General features: G+C 46.5%; 1 protein-coding gene across 1 annotated transcript in view; it reads left to right on the top strand.

Annotated features, from left to right (window-relative positions):
* Positions 1-3,906: 3,906 nt before the first annotated feature.
* Positions 3,907-23,418, top strand: part of LOC120952043 (myb-like protein Q) — a 123,762-nt gene continuing 104,250 nt past the window's right edge. Inside the window, exons 1-2 of the mRNA XM_040371135.2 lie at positions 3,907-4,285; positions 6,319-7,304. Coding sequence (XP_040227069.2) covers positions 7,116-7,304 — 189 coding nt within the window. The 5' untranslated portion in view covers positions 3,907-4,285; positions 6,319-7,115. The remainder of the gene's footprint in view (positions 4,286-6,318; positions 7,305-23,418) is intronic.

The following is a 23,418-nucleotide window of genomic DNA, read 5'->3' as shown; positions in this document are numbered from 1 at the left end:
CTAGTCATCAAAACGCGTTGCTGCGTCTGTCGAAATCGTTCCCAGATGGCTCGCATGGAGGGTCTTCCCTTCATTCCTGCAACCAAACATGGAGGCAATGGAGGCGGAACGAGGCTTAACCACCGAAAAAAACGAACAAGAAAAAGGAAAGGATCACTTTGCCACATCATCAATATATCGTCATCATCATCGTCGTCGTCTTCATCGCACGGGTTCGCCTATCCCGTGGTACCGTATCTCTTCCAAGACGCAAAAAGGAAACATATCCGATGCAACCAAAACGTACACACACACACACACAAACACCAAACGTGCTTACAGTGTGCAATGTACACACCGCGGCTTGCAAAGGGGAACCTGCAGCGGCATTAAGCGGTGTGTTTCTCCGCTGCCCCTGCCTGTTCAACGTTTGTAAGGGAGTGGTGAAATGGATGGTTTGCTTATGCTAGCTTTATGCGCATCATGATCTGGTAGGAATTTAGCACCCAGAACGACAGTGACGGAGTGAAGGGAAAGGAAGAAAGCAGCAGCAGCAGCAGCACCAGCAGCAGCAGTGGGAAGGATTCAATTCGTCTCGAACAAGGAACCCTGGTTGGTGGGGCAGGCTTACCTCGAAGCGAGCAATCTTCTGTGTGTTTATGTAAATACCTGTGTACATAATAACATCGCTTTATGCTAACAGGCTGATACCGTGGGTCGGCGACAGCAGAGGGAAAAGGTAGTACGTTGTTGGTGTTCGTTGCAGCACGTTAGCGTAGGGTGCGGGGATTAATGCAAAAGGATACCCCGCAGTCTGGTTTTCTGTGTCCCAGCATCTTCGCCGCCTTGGACGGTGTACGGTTGCGTACATATCCTTCACCACCTGCCCACCGCCAAGGCTTACGGTTTTTGCTCTTTTTGCGTAGCAGGGCGAAGAATTAGGACGTCCGAGATGGATGGAAGAATGGCAAGAAGGCCAGGTGTGGGCCGGATCGGTCGTGTCTGTTGCACGACCGTTGTTTCGTAGTATTCGTTATTTCCTGTGTTTCGGGTTAGTTCGCCGAAGAAGATGAAAAAGGATGCTGGGACCGATGTGGACGACTATGACGACGACGACCACCACCACCACCGTTAACAGGTGAAGTTTTTTGAAAGTGTTTGTGTTAGTTCTGTGTTGTCTGGAAGGTTGGAATGGAGCGCGGAAAGGTCACGGGACGGGGGTGTCTGGTGTTGTGTCGAGTTGAGATTGATTGTTGCTTCATTATAATACATGCCCGTGTGAGAAAAGAGAGAGCGCATCAGCGAAAGGAAGAAAGTCTACTTTGAAATTGATTTTGATGGATGGTTCTGCTTAACAAATTTCCATCCAGGTTTTTATTTCGCTAGTTTTAGGTGCATATAAAAAGGTAATGTAAAGTTTTGGTTAGCTTCAGCAACGATAATTATGACGTGGGATTTTTTAAAATAAAAAATAGTTTTTTTTTGTGATGAGAAAATTATCTGAATGAATAAACGTAATGCTTATAAATTTCACATAAAGTTTTGTTTTATTTGCTTATAAAGTTCCGTATGTCATTGCGGGAAAGTATAGAGAATTGTATATTTCCGTCCATGGACGGCTAACCACAATTAATCGTGCTCGCAATTACACGCGAACACATGTGAGTGTTTCGTAATTTGGCATTTCGACGCTTACCTACAGATTGTTTCCTTTCGTTTGGCAATTATCGAAATCGAAGGTTTTGCGAATGCGAGATAATGCGTAATTTGCGCGTCAGTTCGAACGGATGGACCAAATGGTCCCGTTCAAGAAACATGTTTTACGGACCGAGAACAAGGCGAATAAGAACGGGAAAGCGAACGTTGGGAAGGAAGCAAAACCAAAACAACCCTCGGCTACCCTTTACAAACTCACATACATACACACACACACACATGCACCCGAGCCACACTCACCGCACTTGGAAGCGAATGATGCATAAATGATGGAAGAAATGAAAGAAGAAATGAATATCTACCAACACCAGCCCATAAATCATATGTTTTGTATTTTTATTTATGCTCCTCATCGGTCGGTACGAAACGCGCACACACTACCAAACCTATCCACTTGATGGCACACCGTGTGTGTATGTGTGTATGCTGCTTTGTAGGAATGAGGAACCGTTTTGCAATATTTTACACGGCTGTGGACATGTGTGTGTGTGTGTGGGTCTCAAATTATGCTGCGCACAGGGAAACATACTATTCACCCACCCTCAGCAACTATTGCGGGGCTTTCGATATGCTAATACACTCAAGCGACAAGTTTACCACTACAGTGAAAATCAAAGTTTGTGGAAGCTACCGAAGATGGTGGCACAAGTAGAAGAACTGTGCTTATGCTCAATGCACAACAGATGCACTCTATAATATGGTCAGCAGTGTGTGTGTTATGTTTATCACGCACACTAGCAGCCAAGGAAAGAGTTTTTGCGTCCCGGAATAGAATGATAGAATCAAGTTTGAAATTTGCTCGAACACCTTTTAACCCATTTTAACACTTGATTATTTGTTTTGTTAACGCTGGTTCCAAAATTGCCTCCTCATTGTGACGCTTTTCCTCGAAGCAAACTAATCGATCTAATCAAATCGCACAACGACCCGAAGGTGTTGATACTTTTATTTCCCATTCCTGCGCCTGTTTGACCGATAACGCGTCGAACCGCGTTGCTGATAAGTGGTGGTGTTTCGGTGCGGTTTTGCAGCTGGAGGGTAAATTTCTTATCTTACCACCCACAACAACACTGCGAGCCATGATTCACGAATGGCACGTTTTTCCTGTCTGTGAAAGGCAAGTGTAAAAGCTCCGGAACACCGGTCAGCTGCGCATGTGTTGCTTGCACCCCGTGGCGTGGTGAGCGTGTGGGGGAAGCGAGAAGGAAGATGCCACCCGGTTGGCAGTATGCATTTTTAACTGGTGGTTAAAAACGTGCTTTTCCCTTGCAAATGTTACACCAAGTTGTGCGATAGCGGGTGGATGGTTTTGTGCAATTCTTTTGAGCATAAAACTTACAAGAATGGCTTACAAGTGGCATTACATGTGCATTATTATTTATTTTTAGTTGCATAACACATTTTGAACAAAGTTATAAGATAGATTTTGCTTATTCACATAGAAAGATAAAATTATATTCAAATTTATTTCTGTTAATTATTTCAAAAAATGATATTTTGAAACGCTCAGTAGTTTACTCCCTTAAACGCACACTGTTACACTTACGCACACCAGCATGAAAAAGGGGTTCGCTTGTTGAATACATACACGCACGCACACAGCCGCGAGCGATCAGCTGTGGCGCGTTGATGCAACAGCACAACAGGGAAATGCGTTTGCGAGCAAGTGTGTGTGATAGCTGCGGAACGGTGAGTGCCGTACGAGGAGGTGGCATGCTGTGTACCGTCACTCACTAGACTGTGAGTGTTATTTTTCCACCAATTATGTATTCTATTAAAATGTGCTACAAAAGCATGTTAATAATTGTAGAACGATAATGCAAAAATATTGTTTGATTTGTCCTAGAATATACCCATCCACACTCGTGGGATGTGCTTAAAGGTGCAACGTTTTATCTTGTGCCACTCACGCGATCCGTAACTCACTTCACAACTTGTTCGTGTATACAAACTTTACCCGATGGATAAAATTGCGTACACGATGGTAGCGCGTGAATGCGTGTTGGGCATAGGGGGTGGATAGAGGGTTAGACGGAACGCAGCCGCCGTCATCGTGCATGTTTACAACGGCCAGCGCACGCCAGACAGAGAGGGCACGCGCGTGAGTGTATCGCGAACCGAACACTGTGCGAACGAACCGAACACGGTGCTTTGCTGTGTGTCTGTGTGTAGGACCGAAACCCGAAGCACCGAGGGCGCAGTCTGCCGTCTCGAAAACATCGAACGAGTGTTCAGTCTCAAAACAACACTTCCCGAGGCGGACGCAAAAACTGCGACCTGCCCGTCCGAAAGGCGTCTTTAGATTCGCATCTTAGTAGCAGCAAGCAAGCAGGCAAACACCCCCCAATTTAGCAAGCAGAAGCACATCTCGGGGCCACACATCGGAACAGTCTGCCACTGTTCCGAAACACAAGTAGCTCGCGGTAGTGCGGTTTCAGTGAGCCAGTGCGCCAGTGGCATCGTCCCCGGCACCGAACGGAACGGCAATCATATTTTTGCAAAACATTTTCTACACACGCACCTTCGCGTCCTTGCTGCAAGGTTCCGTTCCCGTTAAACTTCCGCCAAGTTCCAAGCGCGTGCGATAAAGGTGAATATTGTGGAGTGATGGTTTCTTTGATTTTTGAAATTATTCGTGTTTGACGTTCGTTAATCGTGCCCGGCAGCACGATTATGCACGATGCGAGGAATCTGTGATGTGCTCTCAATATGTTGGTGACAAACTTCGCATCCGAACAGCTTTGCAACGCCATGCGCCTAGGAGTGAAAATGTGTTGCGGGATTTTTCCGACCAAGAGATAGTGCATCGATGTCGGAAAAAGGATGGCGTGTGTACTGTCAGTGACGAAAAAACGGGTGGCGCAAAAAAGGGATAGTCTGTGAGAATGTGAGGCTCCAAGAAAAAAAAAACCTTCTGAAAATCTGTATCTATAAAAGCCGATTTTTTGAACGATTTTCTATTAAAACCAGGTTTTACCAAATTTTCGATAATGATTGTTTAATTTTTTTGAAGAGATATTTCAATTTGTTGTCATCATTAACTTGAAGACATTCCCAGTGCCATAACACTTAGAGGGGCATGTCCGTGTTGTGTTGGGAGCAGTGCAACAGTTAACTTAAGTGGCTTCAGCAGTAACACTTTTGAAGCAACAGATAAGGGTTTGCTGAGCTGTGATTTTTTTCAACCCCAACTCATGCACTTTTTTAAAAGTGTGTTTTTGATGTTGACGTAATAAAATGGTTTTGTGATGATTTTTGGAATTTTCAATACTGATTGAATTTTTTTTGGTGCAAATTTTTTTGATGAATTAAAAAAATATATATACTGTTCATTTTTCACTACTTTTTAACATTAAATTAATTATTTTTTAAAACGAAAACAACAAATTTTGAGCATTTATGCACCAAATGGTTTGGAAGTATTTCACATATGGTTTGGAAGTATTTCACATATGACTAGATGACTAGATGACGTTATCTACACATGTCGAGATGCAATGCGGAAGTAAATTCTTTATCACGAATGTGGCCAAAGCTCGTTTAGAACCTGTTTAAAGTAGTTGAAAGAAACAAATCATTTCTTCAACAGCAATTCTTGATGATCTGATTGCTCTGATTCGATTGGTGTAATGCCGGAAGTAGGATCTATTAGGGTTCGTTATGTTAGCAGGGAGTCGGACTCGAACTTACATTTAGGTGGAAATCAGTCTAATCAGAAGTGGGAAACATTTGGACAAACGCTGGACTCATAAATAAAATAAAGTGTTTTGTGAGACGTGCAACCCCGCAAACACAGTGGTTGGTGACGAACGGTTAATCGATTGTGAACAGTGGCTAAAGCATCCCCCCGGCACAGAATACAAAATGGTGCAGGTGTAATAGGAGACGCGAAAAGAATACGTCACCGACACGCAATCATCAATAGCAGACCCACACACACACACATACCCAGTGTGATCGATCAATGCAATGATGGAGGATGAAGTGGGTTGCACTTTGTCAAATCCGTTGCCGGTGTAAAAAAAACCCACCAAAACGAACTCGATAACATGTGAGAGGTTCGGGGTGCAGTTTTTCAAACGAAATTCATATCGCTCCCCAGCAACCGCACGCCCCACGTGCACCGCCGAATGGGGCCGCGCAGTTCGCCGTCCATTGCACCGACACAGAAGCTTCTCGGTTCGGCAGTGTTTGGGTGCCGGGGAGGGGTGTGTGGGATGCTGTGCACTACGTATGCGATTATTGTTAGCGGATGTGTTTTATTTTGTTCGTTTGTTGGTTTAGTTTCACTGTGTGCTGTGTCGCCTGGGAGGTGTTTTCCTTTTGCGTGCGGTGAGCCTCGTGGTGTGTTGGGGTTTTTTTTCGGAGGTTTGCAGTTTTTTTGTTTGGGTTGGCACACCATCTGCATCAATAAATCTTCTCGCGTTCTGCACCGATTTATAAGACGATTGACTGTTGGGTGCATTCTTTAGTCGCTGCGATTCAACCAAACGAGTGAGACTGTTGGTAGCAATGAAGGGTTATAAAAAAACTGAAAGATTTTTTTCTAAAAACTAAAAAACTTGTTTAATGTGAAAGTGTTAAATTGCTTTAATTTTGTCCTTCTTTTTTTAAACCTAACAGCAACGTAATTTTTCAAACAAGAAACGAACGTACTGTGTGGTTCAATGCATTGCAAGTGATCAAAAGAAGAAGAAAAGCAGTTTCAGTTATTTGTTTGTGTGTATATGTGTATGTGTGTGTATGTGCATTTGTTCCTGTGTCATTACGTGGAGTAAAGCGCTACAAAAAAAAAAAAACAAACCAATACAACAATCGTGCACACAGTAAAATTTTAACAAATTGACGCCTTGCGAGTTAGTTTAAACACAGATGCATAAAAAATGAAAACAACGCAACTCCGGTGCCCGAGTGTATGTAACGCGTCCAGAGCAAAAGATTAGTGCGTAGCCGGTAAAGCCGACCCGCTCGACACAGTTCTCCTGATCCGCGCGAGGAGCAGGTGCAAATTGCAAAAGAAACGAAAGTGCACAAAAAAAGGGTGAAGAAAGCAGGAAAAGTGCCAGTGTTTTGTGCGTTTTGTGTGCGTGTGTGTGTGTGTTGTATATCCCACTATCCATCCCTCCGATGGGTCACGGGCTGCGTGAAATGTGCGAAAGTAAAGGCTAGCAAGTACATCGCCGTCTTCTTAGTAGTGTGCATTAGCGCGTTTTGAAGTACAAAACGTGCGTAGCCAATTAATTATTTTTGCATTAATTTTGATTGTTGGTTTGTTTGCTTGGAGGAGTTTTCTATCTAAAAGAAGCTATAGAAAGAGTTCAGTAAAGGGTGAGCGGAAGGAAATCCGCTCGGTTCCTTCCCCCACAGTGTAGGAAAGTGTGTGGTGACGGGTTTTTCCATTCTCCGCGGGGGCAGCAGTGATGATACCCCAACACAATCAGGTGATCAACGCGTTGTCACAGCACGGCAGCGAGATGGATACGGTGGTGGTGCAACAGCAACAGCAACAGCAGCTGCAGCAGCAGTACGGCAACAACGCCTCGCCGCCCGTGTTCGGCTCCCAGATGGTGGATAAGAACTCCAGCACGCCCTACACCGATGCAACGCAGGTGAGTGAACTCGCGAAAATTGTGCCGCGGAAGCACAGTTGTGATGCAGCTGTTGATTTTGGTTGCAGTGTGTGTGTGTGTGATTGTGTGGGGTGTGCAAATTATTGCACTCTCACTCGTGCACGGGAAGCGCAGCAGTGCTTAGGAAGAGTGTGGATGTGATAACGATGTTTTATTTTTGCCCCCGGGGGCTAGGTGCCTTATCAATTGGCACTGTACGCGCACGTAGACTGTTTGGTGTCTGGTCTGGTGATGTTTGTGTGAAATGCTACAACGACGTAGATGTTTGTTGTTTTTTTTTTAAAGATGAGCTTGAATTTTCAAGCAACCTTTCGCACTGAAATCAATAATGTTGTTTCTCCGTTTGTGAACGGTTTTTTGCCCTGAGTGATTGACCATTCATTTAATTAATAGCATTCTAAGCCCTGACCCTGTATCTTCGCTTAGTAAACAAAGCAGCCACCATAATCCGCTCGTTCCGAGTTGGATCAAGCAAACCATACCCCCAACTCTGGTCGAAATGTGTAGAACGACGAACGTGAGTGAAAAAAAAACCCGACAACCCGGTCTCAAACCAAACAACAAACAAGAGCAAGCCAACACAAAAAAACCCACTTTCAGCCGGAAATAAATCAAAGATGCCCGAAACACTGACTGGCACATAAATTTCGCTTCTTGCCGGGCGAGAAAAGCTCTACCACGGCCTCCCGTTTCGCGTATCGTCCTGCGGCGCTTGGTTGATCGTTTTGTCACAGAGATTTTTCCTATCCTCGCTGTGTGTTTCCCATTTCCCCAGTACCTGGTGCAATGTAGTCACTGCTGGTGTGTGTGTGTGTTTGTGTCTGTGTGCGCTATTGCTCATTTTTCGCCATCTCTTTACCGTCCGGTTTTTGGCGTCCTCCGGATGCCCGGGCGAATCGATGGCCATAATTTATATCGTCTAGATTAAAACATAAATTTCCATATTATCTGTGCGGTCTTGGCGAACCTGGCCGTGGATGGGGCCGTGCGGTTGCCTTTCCCGGGCTTGTTCATTTGGGTCTTTTCCCTCGGCGAAGCAAAGCAACCGGCAAAGAAACGGACGATGCGATGGAGCTTGCTGCCTTACCGAATATCTCCGTGCCGTGGTGGAAGGGGTGGTGACATTTTCCAACCATGCACGCCTGCAAGATATTTCGTTTGGTTAAAGTTTTTCCCTTCTTCGCTGGGCCAACAGCCAACCCCACTAAGCGTGGTAGCATCGGGGCATACTTGGCCCACGTGGTTTGTTTTTTTATGAAAATTTCCTCTGACTTGGGGATTTCTCTGTCGCGAAAAGTTTGTACCGTTTTATGAAATGGGCACTTTACCTTATTTTTCCGCGTTTCGTCTCTATTGCGGGCTTGGTGATGGTGGAGCTTTTGTTTCATATTGCTCTTCACGCAGTAGCTGGTTGGTTGGCACACTCTTAAGCTAGAAACTTTTGCACTTGTTTTAGGGAGAAGGAAAGGAAACACTGAAGGAAAATTTTCCAAGAATCGCAAAAATTGCACCACAAAAAAAACGCGTAAATCCATTCGCTGCTAGAGCTTCGGACCGGAAGTGAACCTTGCGTTGGGTCAGGCAAAATGATGATCTCGTTACCCAAAAAAAAGGAGTTGTTGCTTAAAGAAAACGATGCAAAAACGGTCCAGTCGTGTCGGAATCCAATTTAATTTTTAATCTTTATCCAGGCACACGCCAGTTAAACAGAGCATTTAGAACAATCAGCCACTTCCCTGTATTTTAAATGTCCCTTTTTAGAATCCCAAAAAAAAAAAGACAAAACACCTAAATCCAATCCAAAAATTAGCATACAACGCCATGTGCTGCACACGTTTTGCGGAGGATGCCATTGCTTGCGACACGGTCCGCTAGAAATAAGATTTTGGCTTGTCGCCTGGAGCATTATGTTGTCCGTATTTTTGCGTGCCGCGTGTTTTTTTTAACGTTGTGCCGTGCCTGTGCTTTAATCACCAAACCAAGACCATATTTGCGATCAAGTGGAAATCTCTAATGGAATGCGCTAGCTGCCACGCGTCTTCAAGGCAAAGCCGAAGGGAAGCGAGAAGGAGTGTCCCGGGTTGTCGTTGCTGTTGTTTTTCAGCTTCACCGAATCACGGCTCGCAGCGAATTGACGCATTTTCATGCGGCTTCCCGGGTTTGCGCTAAATGGTTAGAAGATGGAATGAATTATTAAAACCGAATTAAGGATGAAGTATTTTGCCACACGAGGCCTGTACGCGCTGATGGAATCGAATTTGCCGAGCGTCACGAGCGTTCAAAAACACCGTGCTCTTTCCTTTTGGAGGCTTTTTGCCGAACCCACACCGTCTAGTAGATACTGCCCCAGCGCTAGTTCTACTTTGCTTTCCATTTCTGTTTTTCGCTCGCTATTTTATCATTATCATTTAGCAACGGAGACGGAGTTTGGTGGTGGTGGCAGTCCTGTAGTAGCCTCTAGAGTCGTTAGTTATTTCTTGGCGTTTTTTTTCACTCGTTCACCCCAGAATGGGTGGCAAACGGCGAACCTACTGGGCTGGGGCATTTTTCCGGAAAGTGCAAAAATGTTCCTCGCATTCACCATCTCGGCCAGACCTCAGCCCTCTGACCAACGCTTGCAGAGTGTAGGGGCCGTGATGAAGAAGTGTTAATTGCTTGATAAATACGATCATTTACCCGTGGGTTTTCCGTAAGAGTGCGCGCCGACTGTGCCAGATTGTGCCAAAATTATACGCGCTCTAAAGAGCGTAGGGATGGTTTTTTGTTGTTGCTGTTGGTCCGCTTTAGCTCTTCCTCTTCGTTTCCCTTTTCTTCTTCGTCACCTTAGCTTGGGTTGTTTTTTGGTGTCGCCCAAGAAACCCAACGTTGCGGACACGTTTTCTTTGCGGACTACTTCCCCGTCTGGGTGTGCGGTGTAAAAAAACACTCCACAAAAAAAACGGTTGGGAAGACTGTGACGAGGTGACGAACTGTCGAAATACCCCTGCGAGGCTTCCACGGGCGATTGTGTGTATGTGTGAAACACGAGGCAAAAACAACAACCACCCAGTGCCAAAAAATCCATAAAAACAACCAGGGAGGGGAATTCTTTTCAAATATTATTTCACTATGAAATATTTCCGCTGGCAGAGCGGCATTACACACTAACCGGTGGTAGCAGAGCGGAGTGGAGCGGGCCATGCGGAGGTGGGAAAATCTTCCGAAAAGAGTGGCCCAGAGTGTTGGCAAATTTTTCAAATCGTTTCGGCTGGCTCGGTTCAATATCTCGTGCCAAGCGGGTGTTTTCCGCTTTGGTTGGCTTTCCAGCGACGGCCAAAGCTCTGGCTGTGGATTTGAGGTATGGTTTTTTTGAGGTATGGTCTGTGTGTGTGTGTGCTTGTTTTGTTGTTTCTGCAGTCTGGTGGAGTTTTCGCTGGAATGTTTGAGGCGTACACTTTTGGTCGTTGTTGTTTTTGGATGTTTTAGATGGGTTCCGGCAACCGTTGGCGCGGAAGGTTCTAAGTAGGTGCGAAAGGTTTCTCGGGAGAAGGTGATGAAACAGTCTCACGCCGCAGCAAGAAAAAATGAGCTTATTGCTCTTTGGGGTGTGATTTATTTGTTTGAAATAAAATACACCTTTCCTGTGCTGGAAGTAGTTCCACGCCTTCCCCGGTCCTGCCGTCCGTTTAATCGCCCAAATATTAATTTCAGAGTTGGGAGGAGGTAGAGTAAACCAGCGCTGTTTAGTAAACTAGACACACTTTTTTGTAACTGCTCGGCTTAAGTACTGCGAGCTCAAAAACGGCAATAAAACAACACGCGCCTCTCCCAGGCATGAGTCATTTACGGCAGGAAGCAGTGCCACCGTTAATCGAAAACACTGCCCGAGTCAGGTTTCCAGATTAAAGCGCTTGTTTTTTTAATGTTGTCTTTTGCTTCTGTCACTGCATGTCAGCAAACACACATTTACTAAATGAGTGGATAAATGGCAACACTGTAGCACAAAGCTGTGTCTGTGTGTGTGTTTGTGTTTAGTGATGACTGATCGAAAACAATAGTACTGCCTGAGGGCCTAAGCCCTACTCTGCAGCTCAGACGTCGCGCGAACTCAGCGTCACCCAGCGTCTTGGTGTATGCGGTTTTTCGTTGTGTGCCTGAGCCGCTCTAACTCTGGTGAGCCACTTGTCGCTGCAATGGAAGCGTGCCTGGGACGGACCGAAAACGTGATCAGCCCGACCGTACGTGACTGTATGATTTGCTGACCCGGCCAACCGGGTGCAGGGGTATGGAAATCGCGTCCCTCCCATCGCCCTCCCAGATGCTCTGCTGCACTGGTTTTGGTCGCCCACCGCTCCCCGGCCCAAAAGCCGATTAAGCTGGCGGGAACACCTACCCGGGAGGGAGTTGTTTGTGTACACACCTTACGCTCGGTTTGCGCATATGCAATTTCGGTAACGCTGAAACGTCCAACAAAAAGTTTTGTAAAAATTTCGCCTTTTAAAAATAATAGTGGTCACTGCTATGACGGTTCGGCCACGCAGATACAGCTGTAACATCTGACACTGTTACCATAGCACTATCTCCAAGTTGACACCACTTGTGCGTCTGGGGCTATGATATAACGATGTTGCTTGCCCACTCTCGACAGCTGCTGGCCTGATAGTTGGTGATACCGGTGCGCACCCCTACCCACACGTGACAACCGTAACCGGTGGTGGAGGATGCTCTAAACGTTCATCGAACTCCACAGAAACGGCCTGGATAGGGATCTGCTGGACCTTCAAATGGACAAGTCTCAAGTGCAAGTCCAAGGTGCTTGAAAGTCCGATAAGCTCTAGTGGAGAAGTGGCGAAAGAGTAGTCGGGAGGCGGGACACATTAAGCCGCCGTCCAAACACCGAGAGCAAGCGCAACCTGGATGTGGGACAACGGTGCACTGTTTGTGCATCTTCAATCGGGAAGGCCATAGATAGCAGAACATAAACAAAATGCTAAAGGTAAAATCCGGAAGGATTCGCTTTAGGCCTAGGGCGGGCCGGGGTGACACTGTTTACCGGCCCGTCTCGGTCGCGAAGGAAAGCGAAGAAGCACTGCAAGCAAGTGTGGCCTGTCGTTATCAGGGGCAGTTGTTGTTTTGATGACACTTGGATTTGAAGAGCTAAGTACACTTTACACGCTGCTTCACGATGCGACGCGTTTGCGCTTCCAGTATCGGGGCAGACATTTAGACGACTTCTTGCGCCTTCCATTCTCCATCTGCTCGGGTACGGTTTTACTGCGGTTGTGCTGTAAAAGAGCCTGGCTCACTCTCCGGTCCTGGTTGGGGATGTATTTTTATTCTTCCACGCCTTTTGCGCTGGTTGTTTTCTACTTTCTCCACTTCATTGCTTGGTGGATGATGGTCCACGTGCCGGGCCGTCCTGTCGGCCGGTTTCTGGACGCGTGAAGTGTGATGTAACGCACTCACACACACACACACACACACACACACACACACACACACACACACACACACACACACACACACAAACGGGTCGGCGTGATTGCCGGATGGTCGGTTGACTTTTACTGTTTACCGGTCCGTCTGAGTGTACAGTGGGCACAACTGATCGGGTTGGAGTTGCCTGCCTGAAGTTGCCAACCCCGACACGTGTGAAGCGATTCGCGTTGGAACGTTTTACACCCCCCCCGCCTTTGGAAGCCTTTCTCGTGGGAAGTGGATTCGATTTTTTTGCCATTCCTGCCAGACTGCACCGAGCCCCACGGCCCATGACTCAGCGTAGTGGTTTCGATTAGAATTAGCTAGAACGCTTTGACGAACGCGTCATGGAAGGCACTGAAATGCACACGATGATGTAAGACGATGGCAGAAAATAAAAACTATTGCGCGCCTTCCAGTCTCGCCGAGTCGGTTGGGAAAGGTTAATTTCTTTTGGACCTGCCCGTAACGCGCGCAGAAAACTGGAGCGACGAGGATGTTGTTGCAGGGTCGCATGCCGATTTTTGCATTTTATTTTGCATCATCTGGCCCGGGCTGGAGTTGTGAATTAGGAGCACCGCTTCTAGGGCACCTGGGAACGGGGGGTCCTCGGACAGGTCGTAGGTTCAATTGAGCGTTACGTTTGGACGCAAACGCAAAAATCAGATTATTGGGACGCTATTAGAAATTGGTGTAGGGTGAGGCGTTTCGCACCAAGCTAGGTCGTGTGCAACGAACGGTACTGAAACCTGACGTAGTTGCTGACCGTTTCTAACGTGCAGCGTGCACCGCAGCGAGCGCACTTGCCATTTGCCGTGCAGAGAGTTGAGAGGTGATGCAAACTAAACTTAGCACTTGTTAATTAAAAATGCACCTAGTTGAGCACACGCGAGGGGGCGCGGCTCGGAAATTAAACTGAGTAACGTAAATAAAGAAAAGGCAGCGGCCGAGGGAGAGGAAGAAGCAAGAAAAAAGGTACTTAAAAATCATTTCAAACACTCGTTTCCCTCCTCCCTGGTTGGTTCGTTGGCCATAGCTGACGCACCTCCCATACTTACCGTTACTGCCATCTATTCATGCGTCATATCGCGGGAAAGATAGTTTAAAGGGAATGTTTTGACATTACGGTAAATGTTTGTGCAGGCAAGCTTTCCTTGCAGGTTCGCACAGTACGGAAGGTGTTGCTACGTGGCCAGAAGGTTCGGTTACTTCGGGCGTCGAACGTTGTAATCACACCCGGGCTCGTCCAGGTTTATGTCATTCTATTTTAGGGTCTTGCGGTCAGTGAGTGTGGTTTTGCAAAATTCCTCGTCCCACAATAGGCTTACGGGTACATTGTTGGCGGGTACTTTCCGAACAAACGGAAGCTGTTTTTCCTGTAAAATCTTAACGCTTATCGATCATGCCTGTTATCAACGCTTTGCTAATAGGTTTTTGGGGTATTTTTAGTGCCAACTGATTGTGTTAGAACAGTACACGTAGAAGGGAGTGTCACATGCGAATGATGTTGAGTGACAAAACCTTCTGAGAATGAAGCTTCTTTTATTGTTTATTTCGCTCAAAGAGTTCCGCTTTAGCCACTGTAATTTAACATGTGATGGGACTTCACGTACCAGTCATCCTTCTATTAATCCGACTAGAAAGACATTACTGACAACCACGTACCTTGAATTGCGTTTTTGCTAATCTGCTTCCATTTCAATCCTTCCGCGCGATGGTCAGACGGAATGAGCGAAATGGCAGCCTTCACCTCATTCTGCCTTAGCGCGCCGTGTGCCCTTCCGGCTAGATGACCCACCATTTGCAACTATTGTCGCACCCCATCCCTCCCTTTCCCAGCTCGGCCTAGACAAACAATCAAACATCTCCGCACTTGATTTCCGCGCCTGGTCGCGCATGACTAACGCAAAGCACTTTGGTAGCAAACACGCTCTACTCCGGGTAACATCGTTGTCCGCTTGGCGAAGATATAGTTCTAAGAAGAGGTAGCAAATAAAAAAAACAAGTTGCGGCACCCTACTAGCGGCGCTGTTTCGCTGCGTACAGACGCGCTGCTGCAGCTCCCAGTCCGCACACGTACTGACATTTGTACCGGGGCGACCGATTGAGGGATTGTTTACACAAAACAAATCAACGATAATTTAGTTACACGTTAATGTCATCTAGGGCACCGCGAATGCACGGTGCGGGTGTGCAGTAGTTCTGCCGTCTGGTTGGGGTGATGTTTATGTGTTCTAGATTCTCACGATGCACCACCCAGCGATGCGATGACGGGGCCGTACTGGGGATAAAATAAAATCGTCTCGAATTGGCCTGCGCCATCAACCCAATTGCGTGTGCGCTCAATCTATCATCTAAGTACTGCCGGGGTCGTAAATGTCCCTTGCTTGCGTCTGGGCGTAAATGAGGTCGGTGGGACATTTTTTTGCGCATTTATCTCGTCGCAAGGAAACCAAACGGCCGTGTGCTGGAAGAGCGATTAGTTTCCGAACCAAAGGCTTGAAAATTGATACTCCTTAATTTAAAGGATTTATTCTTCATTTTCTCCCTTTACCTGTGGCCCAAAACAACCACTGGCCAGTTCTTGGAAGGCTGGCAATGTTTATCGGGAGGGGGCGCTATACCGTTTCATTTAATTAAATAAGTGTGGATTAAATCAAAGCAAATTCAGTTCGGCCTGTCTGCTTCGAAGCCTTCCGTTTTAGCTGCCGGGACCTGGCCGCGGTTAGTTTTATTTCTGGCTTTCCAGCTTCCGAGGAGCGTCGGTTCAGGTGAAGATTAAAGCCATATTTTGCATCGATCGCCGGACAGAGGATGCTGCTTATTATGAAAGCGGCCCCGGTGGGCGGTACTGGTGAGCAGCTCGTGTCGTGCCATGTTCATCATGCCCCCCCCCCCCGCTTTGGTCGCTAGACCGAAGTTTGCCGTGAAATTTGAAGCGGCAGGCCAGAGAACTTCAGCCCGCCCAGTGTTGCGTTCGATGATGGAATTTAATTAAATGATGAAATTTGAAAACTTTCCTTCGCTCCGGACATCAACACTGCCGGAGCAGCAGCAGCAGCAGGGCGATCATCATCACCATTAGCTGGGCCCCTTGTTCTCGCTACTTCGACGGGAAAGCTAACCGATTAGGGAGGCCTCGTCGGGAGGAGTCAGTTTCGCAAGCCGCCGGGTTGAATAAGGTCGCGCCTTCGTCCCTTCACCATGAGTCAAAAAAAAAAGAAGGTGAAGGTGGTTTAATCAATGTCCGGAAGCATTATGGAGAAATTAAAGCTTTACCGGTGCAGATTTTAAAAACACCCCAACGCTCTCCCATCGATACTGCTGGCAAGTAGCAATGGTCCACAAGGTGGAAATTTAAACCCTTATGGAAGTTGTTCGAATTTCGAGCGACATTTGCCATTTCCAGTGCGGCCCTTTCGCTCACTCCATTGCCGTGGGCTGTGCTCATGCCGGCAGGGGTTATTTACGCAACACGCTTCTTCCCGTGCTACTCCGACACACTTCTTGTGGCTTCGAGCAATATTGGATTAGTGGAGGATTTTTGGGAGGTAAAATGGTGATGCGAAGGTAAACCCCTTTTTCCTTTGTGCCGATGCCGACGACGCTGGTGGCTTTTCCTTTTGCTGTGTGGTTCGATGGCAAGAGGTGGAAAGCCGTTTGTTCGTAACGAAATTAGACGTGGGATGAAGTGGTGGCGAAGGGCATGCTTACCGAGCAGGGCTAGGGAAAAGTGTCTGGTGGATAATCGTCCCAAAATGGGATGAAATCGGAAAACTTGAATTAATCCTCGCAAAGCGGATCAGTGGCACTATGGGGCACCGTTCGCATCACAATTCCGGGAAGGATAGCGGTCCGCGCACTTGGTGTTATTTGCTTTTTTATTTCGCTTGCCGGTTTGGTTTGGTTGTCTAAAACAAATCAACTTCCGGGATTATTTGCGCTGTTGCACGATTGTGCAGGAAAACAAAGTCAGCACAACCTACCTGCCACCGAGCTGAATGATGAATGAAGAACGGAAAAGATGTCCTTGTTATCTATTTTTTGTTTTGTTTTAGACCCTTTTTGCTGGATTAGTAGCGTTGGGGATGTTAAGATTTCAACTGTCTAACAAAAGATGCTACATTATCAATAATTCATCGGTGTGCCGATGCCGAAAGACATATTCGACAAAAAAAAAACCTAATTTTTATTAAGGATTCAGGGATTCAGTTCCTTCAGGTGTTGGTAAATGTGCCGAATTCAATAATAATAACGATTGCATTTCATAAATAACAATACGTACAAGAGAAATGTTTACTTAGCTAAAAAAAGCTTAACACCGGCGGTAGTGAAAATTACACCCAGCATCGTTCCTTCCCAGCTGAAGATATCGCTATATTCACACAGAGTTTGCTGTGATGAGCTTCCTTTGCTTGTATTATCAAACTCACACACCATCTCCAGGCCCGAAAACAGACAACCGGAAGCTGCTCCTGAATGGGCGGCCCGGGTCTCTTGTCAGTTGGATTTTTCTTCCTTCGTATTAGATTACACTTTTCCAAATTGAAATCCGTCTGATGAAGATGACGGGCGGTGCGTGCTGCGAATGATAATAAACTTCAACTCGCGCGATTCGCTGTAGCCATGCAGGCAGGGGTTTGCTTTGCTGGGCGAGTGGATGCAAAGGCACTGGCAGAAGACGTTTCATAATTCGCTGGCTACTACTTTGCCAGTGCCAAAGAGAAGAAAACAAAAAGACGGACAGATTTGGAGAGTTTTTGTTTCGCAATTAGGTTGTGGGCCAATGGCATTCCCTTTTCCTCGTGCAAGGGAAGTCCGTCGTCAGCAGCACCAGCGGTTCAACCACTTCCATCGTCACTCCGAGTCCCGAAACCGACAGCACAGCTTGACCACTTTGCGGTCGTAATTTGGTTGTAATTAATTGAATAATTCCTCAAGCTTCATCGTTTACCCTGCGGGAAAGGTAAGCCCCGCGTGGTTCGAAACGCCCGAAATCTTCAAGAAACCAACCTCCACCGCCTCCACCGAATGCACGTGTGCCATACGTACGTACGTATATACATGGCCCAGTCCGTCCCTTCTGAGTTCTGACTTCAGCTGCCCCTCCCCAAATAAAACCCCCGCGAAAGACCACCGCGTCATGTTCGAAACCGGCTCGCTCCGGCGTTCCAGGCGGCGTGAGTGAGTGCGTGATTCGATTAAGATGGCCGACTGTGCGCTCGCGAAGCAGGATGCCTTGCTGCTGCTGCTGGCGGAATAATAATAATTCAACAACATGCAACCCATCCCGCATCCCGCAAGCCATCCGGGTTCCTCCCACCAATAGTTCTTTCTCCTTCTCCTCCTGCTTCTTCACCAGCCAAAACTCACGCCTGACGATGATTGACCGTCGGATAATTTATCATGCGTGTATGTGTGCGTGTTGGCAGGGGATCCCTGCGGCGCGACGGCGGCCAAACGGACGGCATGCGTGTGAGTGTGTGCAGCTGAAGGGCGCCAAGCAAACAAAAAAAGAAAGAAAAACCATAAGAAAAAAAAAATACGCGCCATATTAATAACGATGGCGACCTTGCGCGAAAACCAGAAGAAACTGCGTGACTGGAGAAAACTTTGCTCTTTTGGCACACCGTGCAATAATGGCGGGATGGGGAGGGATCACAGACGGACGCGGAAAAACCACGGTCGCAGGGTAAACGATTGAATGGAAGATGAAACGAGTAGCGTCGAAGGAAGCGTTTCAATGAGCGTGGAAGTGGAATCGACCAAAACACGTTGCCAAATCTGGACACAAATCCATGCGGTTCTGCGAATGGAGTGATGGAGGTGGTTGCTGCACGGTGGTGACTGGTTTGATAGGTTGAATGGGGATAAAAAATGTCATTCCGTTCATAGTGAAGAGAGTCACCGAATCGATATCTTTTTTTTTGAGCAATTTGGTTTGCATTGTGAGCATAGGAAAATCATTATTAAAAAAAAATCTATACGACCATTTTCTATATTCTATATTGTCTATTTTGCTCTATTTTCTATATTGCTCAATTTTTAGTATTTTCATCAATTAATAAATAGTTGAATTCATACAAAAAATCAATCAAAATAATATGTGGATTTCAAGAATATCACCGAAAAGGAGACGCCCAGTAGCTTGTTCAAATTGGGTTTCTTCGGCCCAAAAAACATGAAAATTGAATTGTTTAACAACTGTTTTTTTGAACCGGCATCTCTTTACTTGAATAAGTCCAAAGTGACAGACGCTTAGGCTTGATGGTGATGAAAAATTGGCATACGCGATTTATGGCATTAATGAAGGAAGAGGATGGCTGAGAGAGGGAATATTTCCCACCCGGCCCTGTACCCTCTGACCCTTTGGAAATCAGCATAATCATCATTAATCTTCCTCATCGACATCCTTCAAGCGTAGCCCGCGTGTCCGAGTGTACCGCAACCCGCAATCAAAGGGTCCAGAGATGCGTCATATCGTGATTGTGCCGATTTTCCCTTGTGCTCCCGATACTTGCAATGCCAGCGGTTGATTTGACTGGAGAAAATATGGTATTATTTTTCGTAAATTTCTCCGTTGCCTCGTTCCTGTATGTTTTTTATTTGGGATGAGGATTTAAAGATGGGTTTTTGTTGTAACGCATGCATAGTTGACTTTCTTCAGTGATTAAAGCTGTACGAGTTTCTTTCATCAATAAATTCTTTGCTACGCACCGTACCTAACCGGAGCATCGCAGTAAGGGGTTCCGGACCTTTCCACTTCCACGCAACGGCTTCCGGTTTGGCTGCCGTTGCAAAAGAAAAGCAATAAAATCGCATCGTCTATAAAGACGACGCCAGGGTGACGATAGAGATGTCCCGCTGGACGGTTTATGGTTGGTTAAGTTCTTCTTCCCCAAAAATTTACCACGGGTTTTCGTTTTCTTATCAATCGAGACATTCAGAAAAAAACCCGTTTTGGTCAGTATAGAATGGGTGATTGGCAGGAGCCTGATAAGAACCGCGGCTGGAAGGAAAGGATGCAAAAAGTAAAAAAAAAAAAATAGAACATTTTGATGTTCCGACGCACGTACGCTGCTTCGACGCAGGATTGATTGCGATCCAACGAGTGAGGAATCGGGCTGAGAACAGCTATACAGCGTTCGCACACACTTCATTGCTTCCCAAGCTTTACCCAACAAATCTCAAACCCAACAGCTCAAAGTAAACCATCTTCTTTTCCATGAAAAAATAACAAAAAACCATCGCAATAAAACATTTTCATTCGTTTTTATTTTTTAACGATGAAGTGAAGCACATCCAGGAAAAGAGAACGAGAGCGCGCGCGGATAGGCGGGAGAAACAAATAAAGAAAAGGTGAGGCACCGGGAGTCCTGGATGTTGTTATGTGTTTTCTTTTAATGTTTCCCGAATCGAGTCGGCTTGCGCATGGTTATGATTTCGTATATCGGTGCGAACGAAGTGCGAACGGAAAATCGGCCGTCGGATCATCGATTTAACCTGGCAGTTAAAGCACGCGAGCCGGGTCTGACGGAGGCAGGAGAAAATTCAGGCTGCCCCAAGTGATAGACGACGGCGTACGGTCTACAGCACGGTAGGACGAGGGCGCTCAATACATTTTCTTGTCTCCCGGTGTTTTTTGTCATTTTTTTCTCTTCTTATTCAAGCGACGGCTCGCCGAAGGTTTAAACTTGTTCACATAATAACTGGAATAAGAGAGGAGCCTGGGCTTAGAGCTTAGCGCGGTAAGCTTACCCGGCTGTCCGCCGCTAGGTGTAGAAATTCGAATTTTCATTTGAAAGTAAAATAAAATTGGCCATAAAAATGAAATAAAAATGTACCCCGCTTGCAGGTGCTTCCCCTACTGGTGAAAGCGCGCAGAAAAAAAATAAATAAATGGAAACCCCCGGGAAGAAATTTGAATCGTTTCGTGTCGTGTCCTACCTCACATCGCGTGGATTTTGATCATGGCAGCGTGGCGCACGGGAACGAAACGGGCAAAATGGAAAATCCTATTTGAGTTTATCGCTTTTCAGGAACGCCTCTCGCTCTCCCAGATCTCCTCATCTAGCGACACCCAGCCCCACAGAGATGTTGGAGCGTTCGTAGTTTTTGGGGTTTTTTTGTTTTGTAAAAAAGCGACCAGTTCTGAATTGGACCATTTGCCCCTTTTTTCTTTTTTTTTTGTGTCGGAGCGCCACAAATGGTTCGCCTTTTCGTCCGTTCGTTCGGTTTGATTTGGTCCGGCCGCATCACCCCCAGTTGCCGGGCAAAACAAAATCAAGCAATGGGGTTTAGGCAAATGAAGGACAATAAGCCGAGCACCGAGCAGGACGGGAAGGCGAAATAGAAAGGGTGTGACGAGCGTAAAAAGAAAGAAAAAGTAAGAGAAATGTATGGTTAATTTAATTTCGTTTGATTTTTCTCTTACGCTCGTTGGCGCGCTGGACTTTTGTGGATTGCAGATCCAGCTGCCACTGGGTCGCAAGAAAATTCCAAAAAAGGCTCCTCGATTTTCCGGCACTGAACCATTGAACCGAGCGTGTCGAATTTGGCTACAGTCCTTTCGGCGTTTCAGTTCCGATCCAAAATCCATCCCATTGGCAATGCGCTGGATTGGTCTTTTCCCTGGCTGTAGGTGCTGTATCCCGCAAACACTCACAGGAAACATCAAGCCAGCAAAGCCAAACGCTGCCGTGAAAAAGGAAAGCGTGAAAAAGGTATTAAAAATGCAATTTCGAATTATACTCCCGATAGCGAAGGTTTAATTTCAAACGATCGTAAACACCAATTTCTGCTGCTTCCGGTGTACACATCCGTGGGTCGAGTTAGGTGACCTGGCACATAGCGACCAAGAGGGAGAGAGAAGGAGAGTGTGAGAGTTATTTCATTCAAATCGCACTGGGTGCATATAAAAAGACATTTCTTTTTCCCCTGCCGGTTATGGAAAGTGGCAAAAGCTGGGGAAAAATCATATTAAAAAGAAATATTTTCTTTTCGCTTCCATCAAGGGAATATTCCACACTTGGAGTAAGGTTAAGGGTGTTCCATTCATAGAGATTGAAGGCGCTTTGTTGGATTCGTTCTTCAGGTGCAGCGGGAAAGATATATGCTAGATCTTTTGTGCTGTGCCCTAGCAAAAGAACGAACAAACACGAACGAAAGAATTGGTACTAAAAATGATTGAAATCTTCCTTTGCCACCCAGCGGCCCAGCAGACACGTAAAGGACCTTTTAGTTACCCTCACGTTTTGCTTTTCTTCCCGGGACCGTTTGCACAACAATAAACACTTCATCATTTCTGTTTTATTTCGATGCGTTCATACACACAGACAGACAAACGACAACACAGACCTCTCCTTTGATAGATTCTGCAGCAGGACGTACAAGCGGAACAAGCAGCTGTCCGTCCTTCGTCAGTGAGGATTTGAGGGAAGGGTGGGGGGCATCCCATTCCGTGCCCCCAAAGCATGGCCTTTCACTTTCGATGATGGGTGCACTATAATCAAAGCGAAGCAAAATATGAAACAAAATATCTGACAACATTTGACATGTGGAAGGGAACGGGACGGGGCACCGTCACTGCAGCCAGTGGTCCGGAAAAGCCGCTTACCCCCCTCTCCCTCAATAACGGGATCGATTTGGGCAAACCAGAACCAGGGAGACAAAATTGCTCTGTTAGCAAGTTTAGGTCCCCGCGTCCCCGCGGGTCGAAGGCCGAAATAAACATATTCTTCCTGCGTGTGCTGCGTGTGCAGCAACCGATCCACAACGCCATCCTCACCATCGGTTCATCACACTCGGAATTTGTCATCTTTTTTTTCAAAGCATGGACGAGGAGCTATCTGCTTGTGACGATTTGTTCCATTTATTGGATCAATAGTGACGGAGGGCTGTGGGTTGACGGTGAAGAAGCGAAATGACTTCTTACCGCTACCCAAGGTGACTGTGGCGAGTGGCTGTGGAAAACAGGGTTGCGATGCCGGCTGATAGCGCCCAGACATGAAGGCATCGTGCATGCTTGAGTAAATAGTAATAAATTTTTGGGCATCCTACGCGCTTCGTCGGTGGAAATCCACCGACGCCGCGGGGGAGAGTTGCAAAATGGGGTGAGGGACTGAAAGCAAGAGACACGGAATAAGTTCACACGGAAAGGCGATGCATCTTCACCAAGGTTGAAAACGAAACGAAAAAGAAAAAAAAAGCTATAGAAAAGAAAAACTTTCCACCTTGGCAAGGAAAAACTTAAGCTCCGGTATGCTCCGGTTTGTTTTGTCGTGTCGTGACGTGGTTTGTATAGTGGAGGGGGAGGGGCTTTCCAGTCCCTTGCCAGCCGAACGTGGTGACATACAGCGTGACGATTTCGGCTCGATCTGGCGGCAGATCAAGATACGGCTGTACAAAAGTTTGGTTTGTCGTGAGGAATGTGGCGTTCCGTCCGGAAGGAATTTTCCATCGCTTTGTTGGGTGGGGCAAAACACCAAAGCCGAGACACTTATTATAATATGTTTTACCACCCTTGCTGGGTAAGCGACGAACCCGGGCACATTTCGGTTAAGAATTTTTTAAACACTCGTTATGTTTGATTTCATATGTGTTTATAAAAGTGTCTGTGAGGCGGGTGCACCGTGAT

Source organism: Anopheles coluzzii, chromosome 2 (genome assembly GCF_943734685.1).
Source record: "Anopheles coluzzii chromosome 2, AcolN3, whole genome shotgun sequence".
In the NCBI taxonomy this organism is placed as follows: domain Eukaryota; kingdom Metazoa; phylum Arthropoda; class Insecta; order Diptera; family Culicidae; genus Anopheles; species Anopheles coluzzii.
Note: the sequence above shows the minus strand (reverse complement) of the source record. Positions and strands in the feature narration are given on the sequence as shown.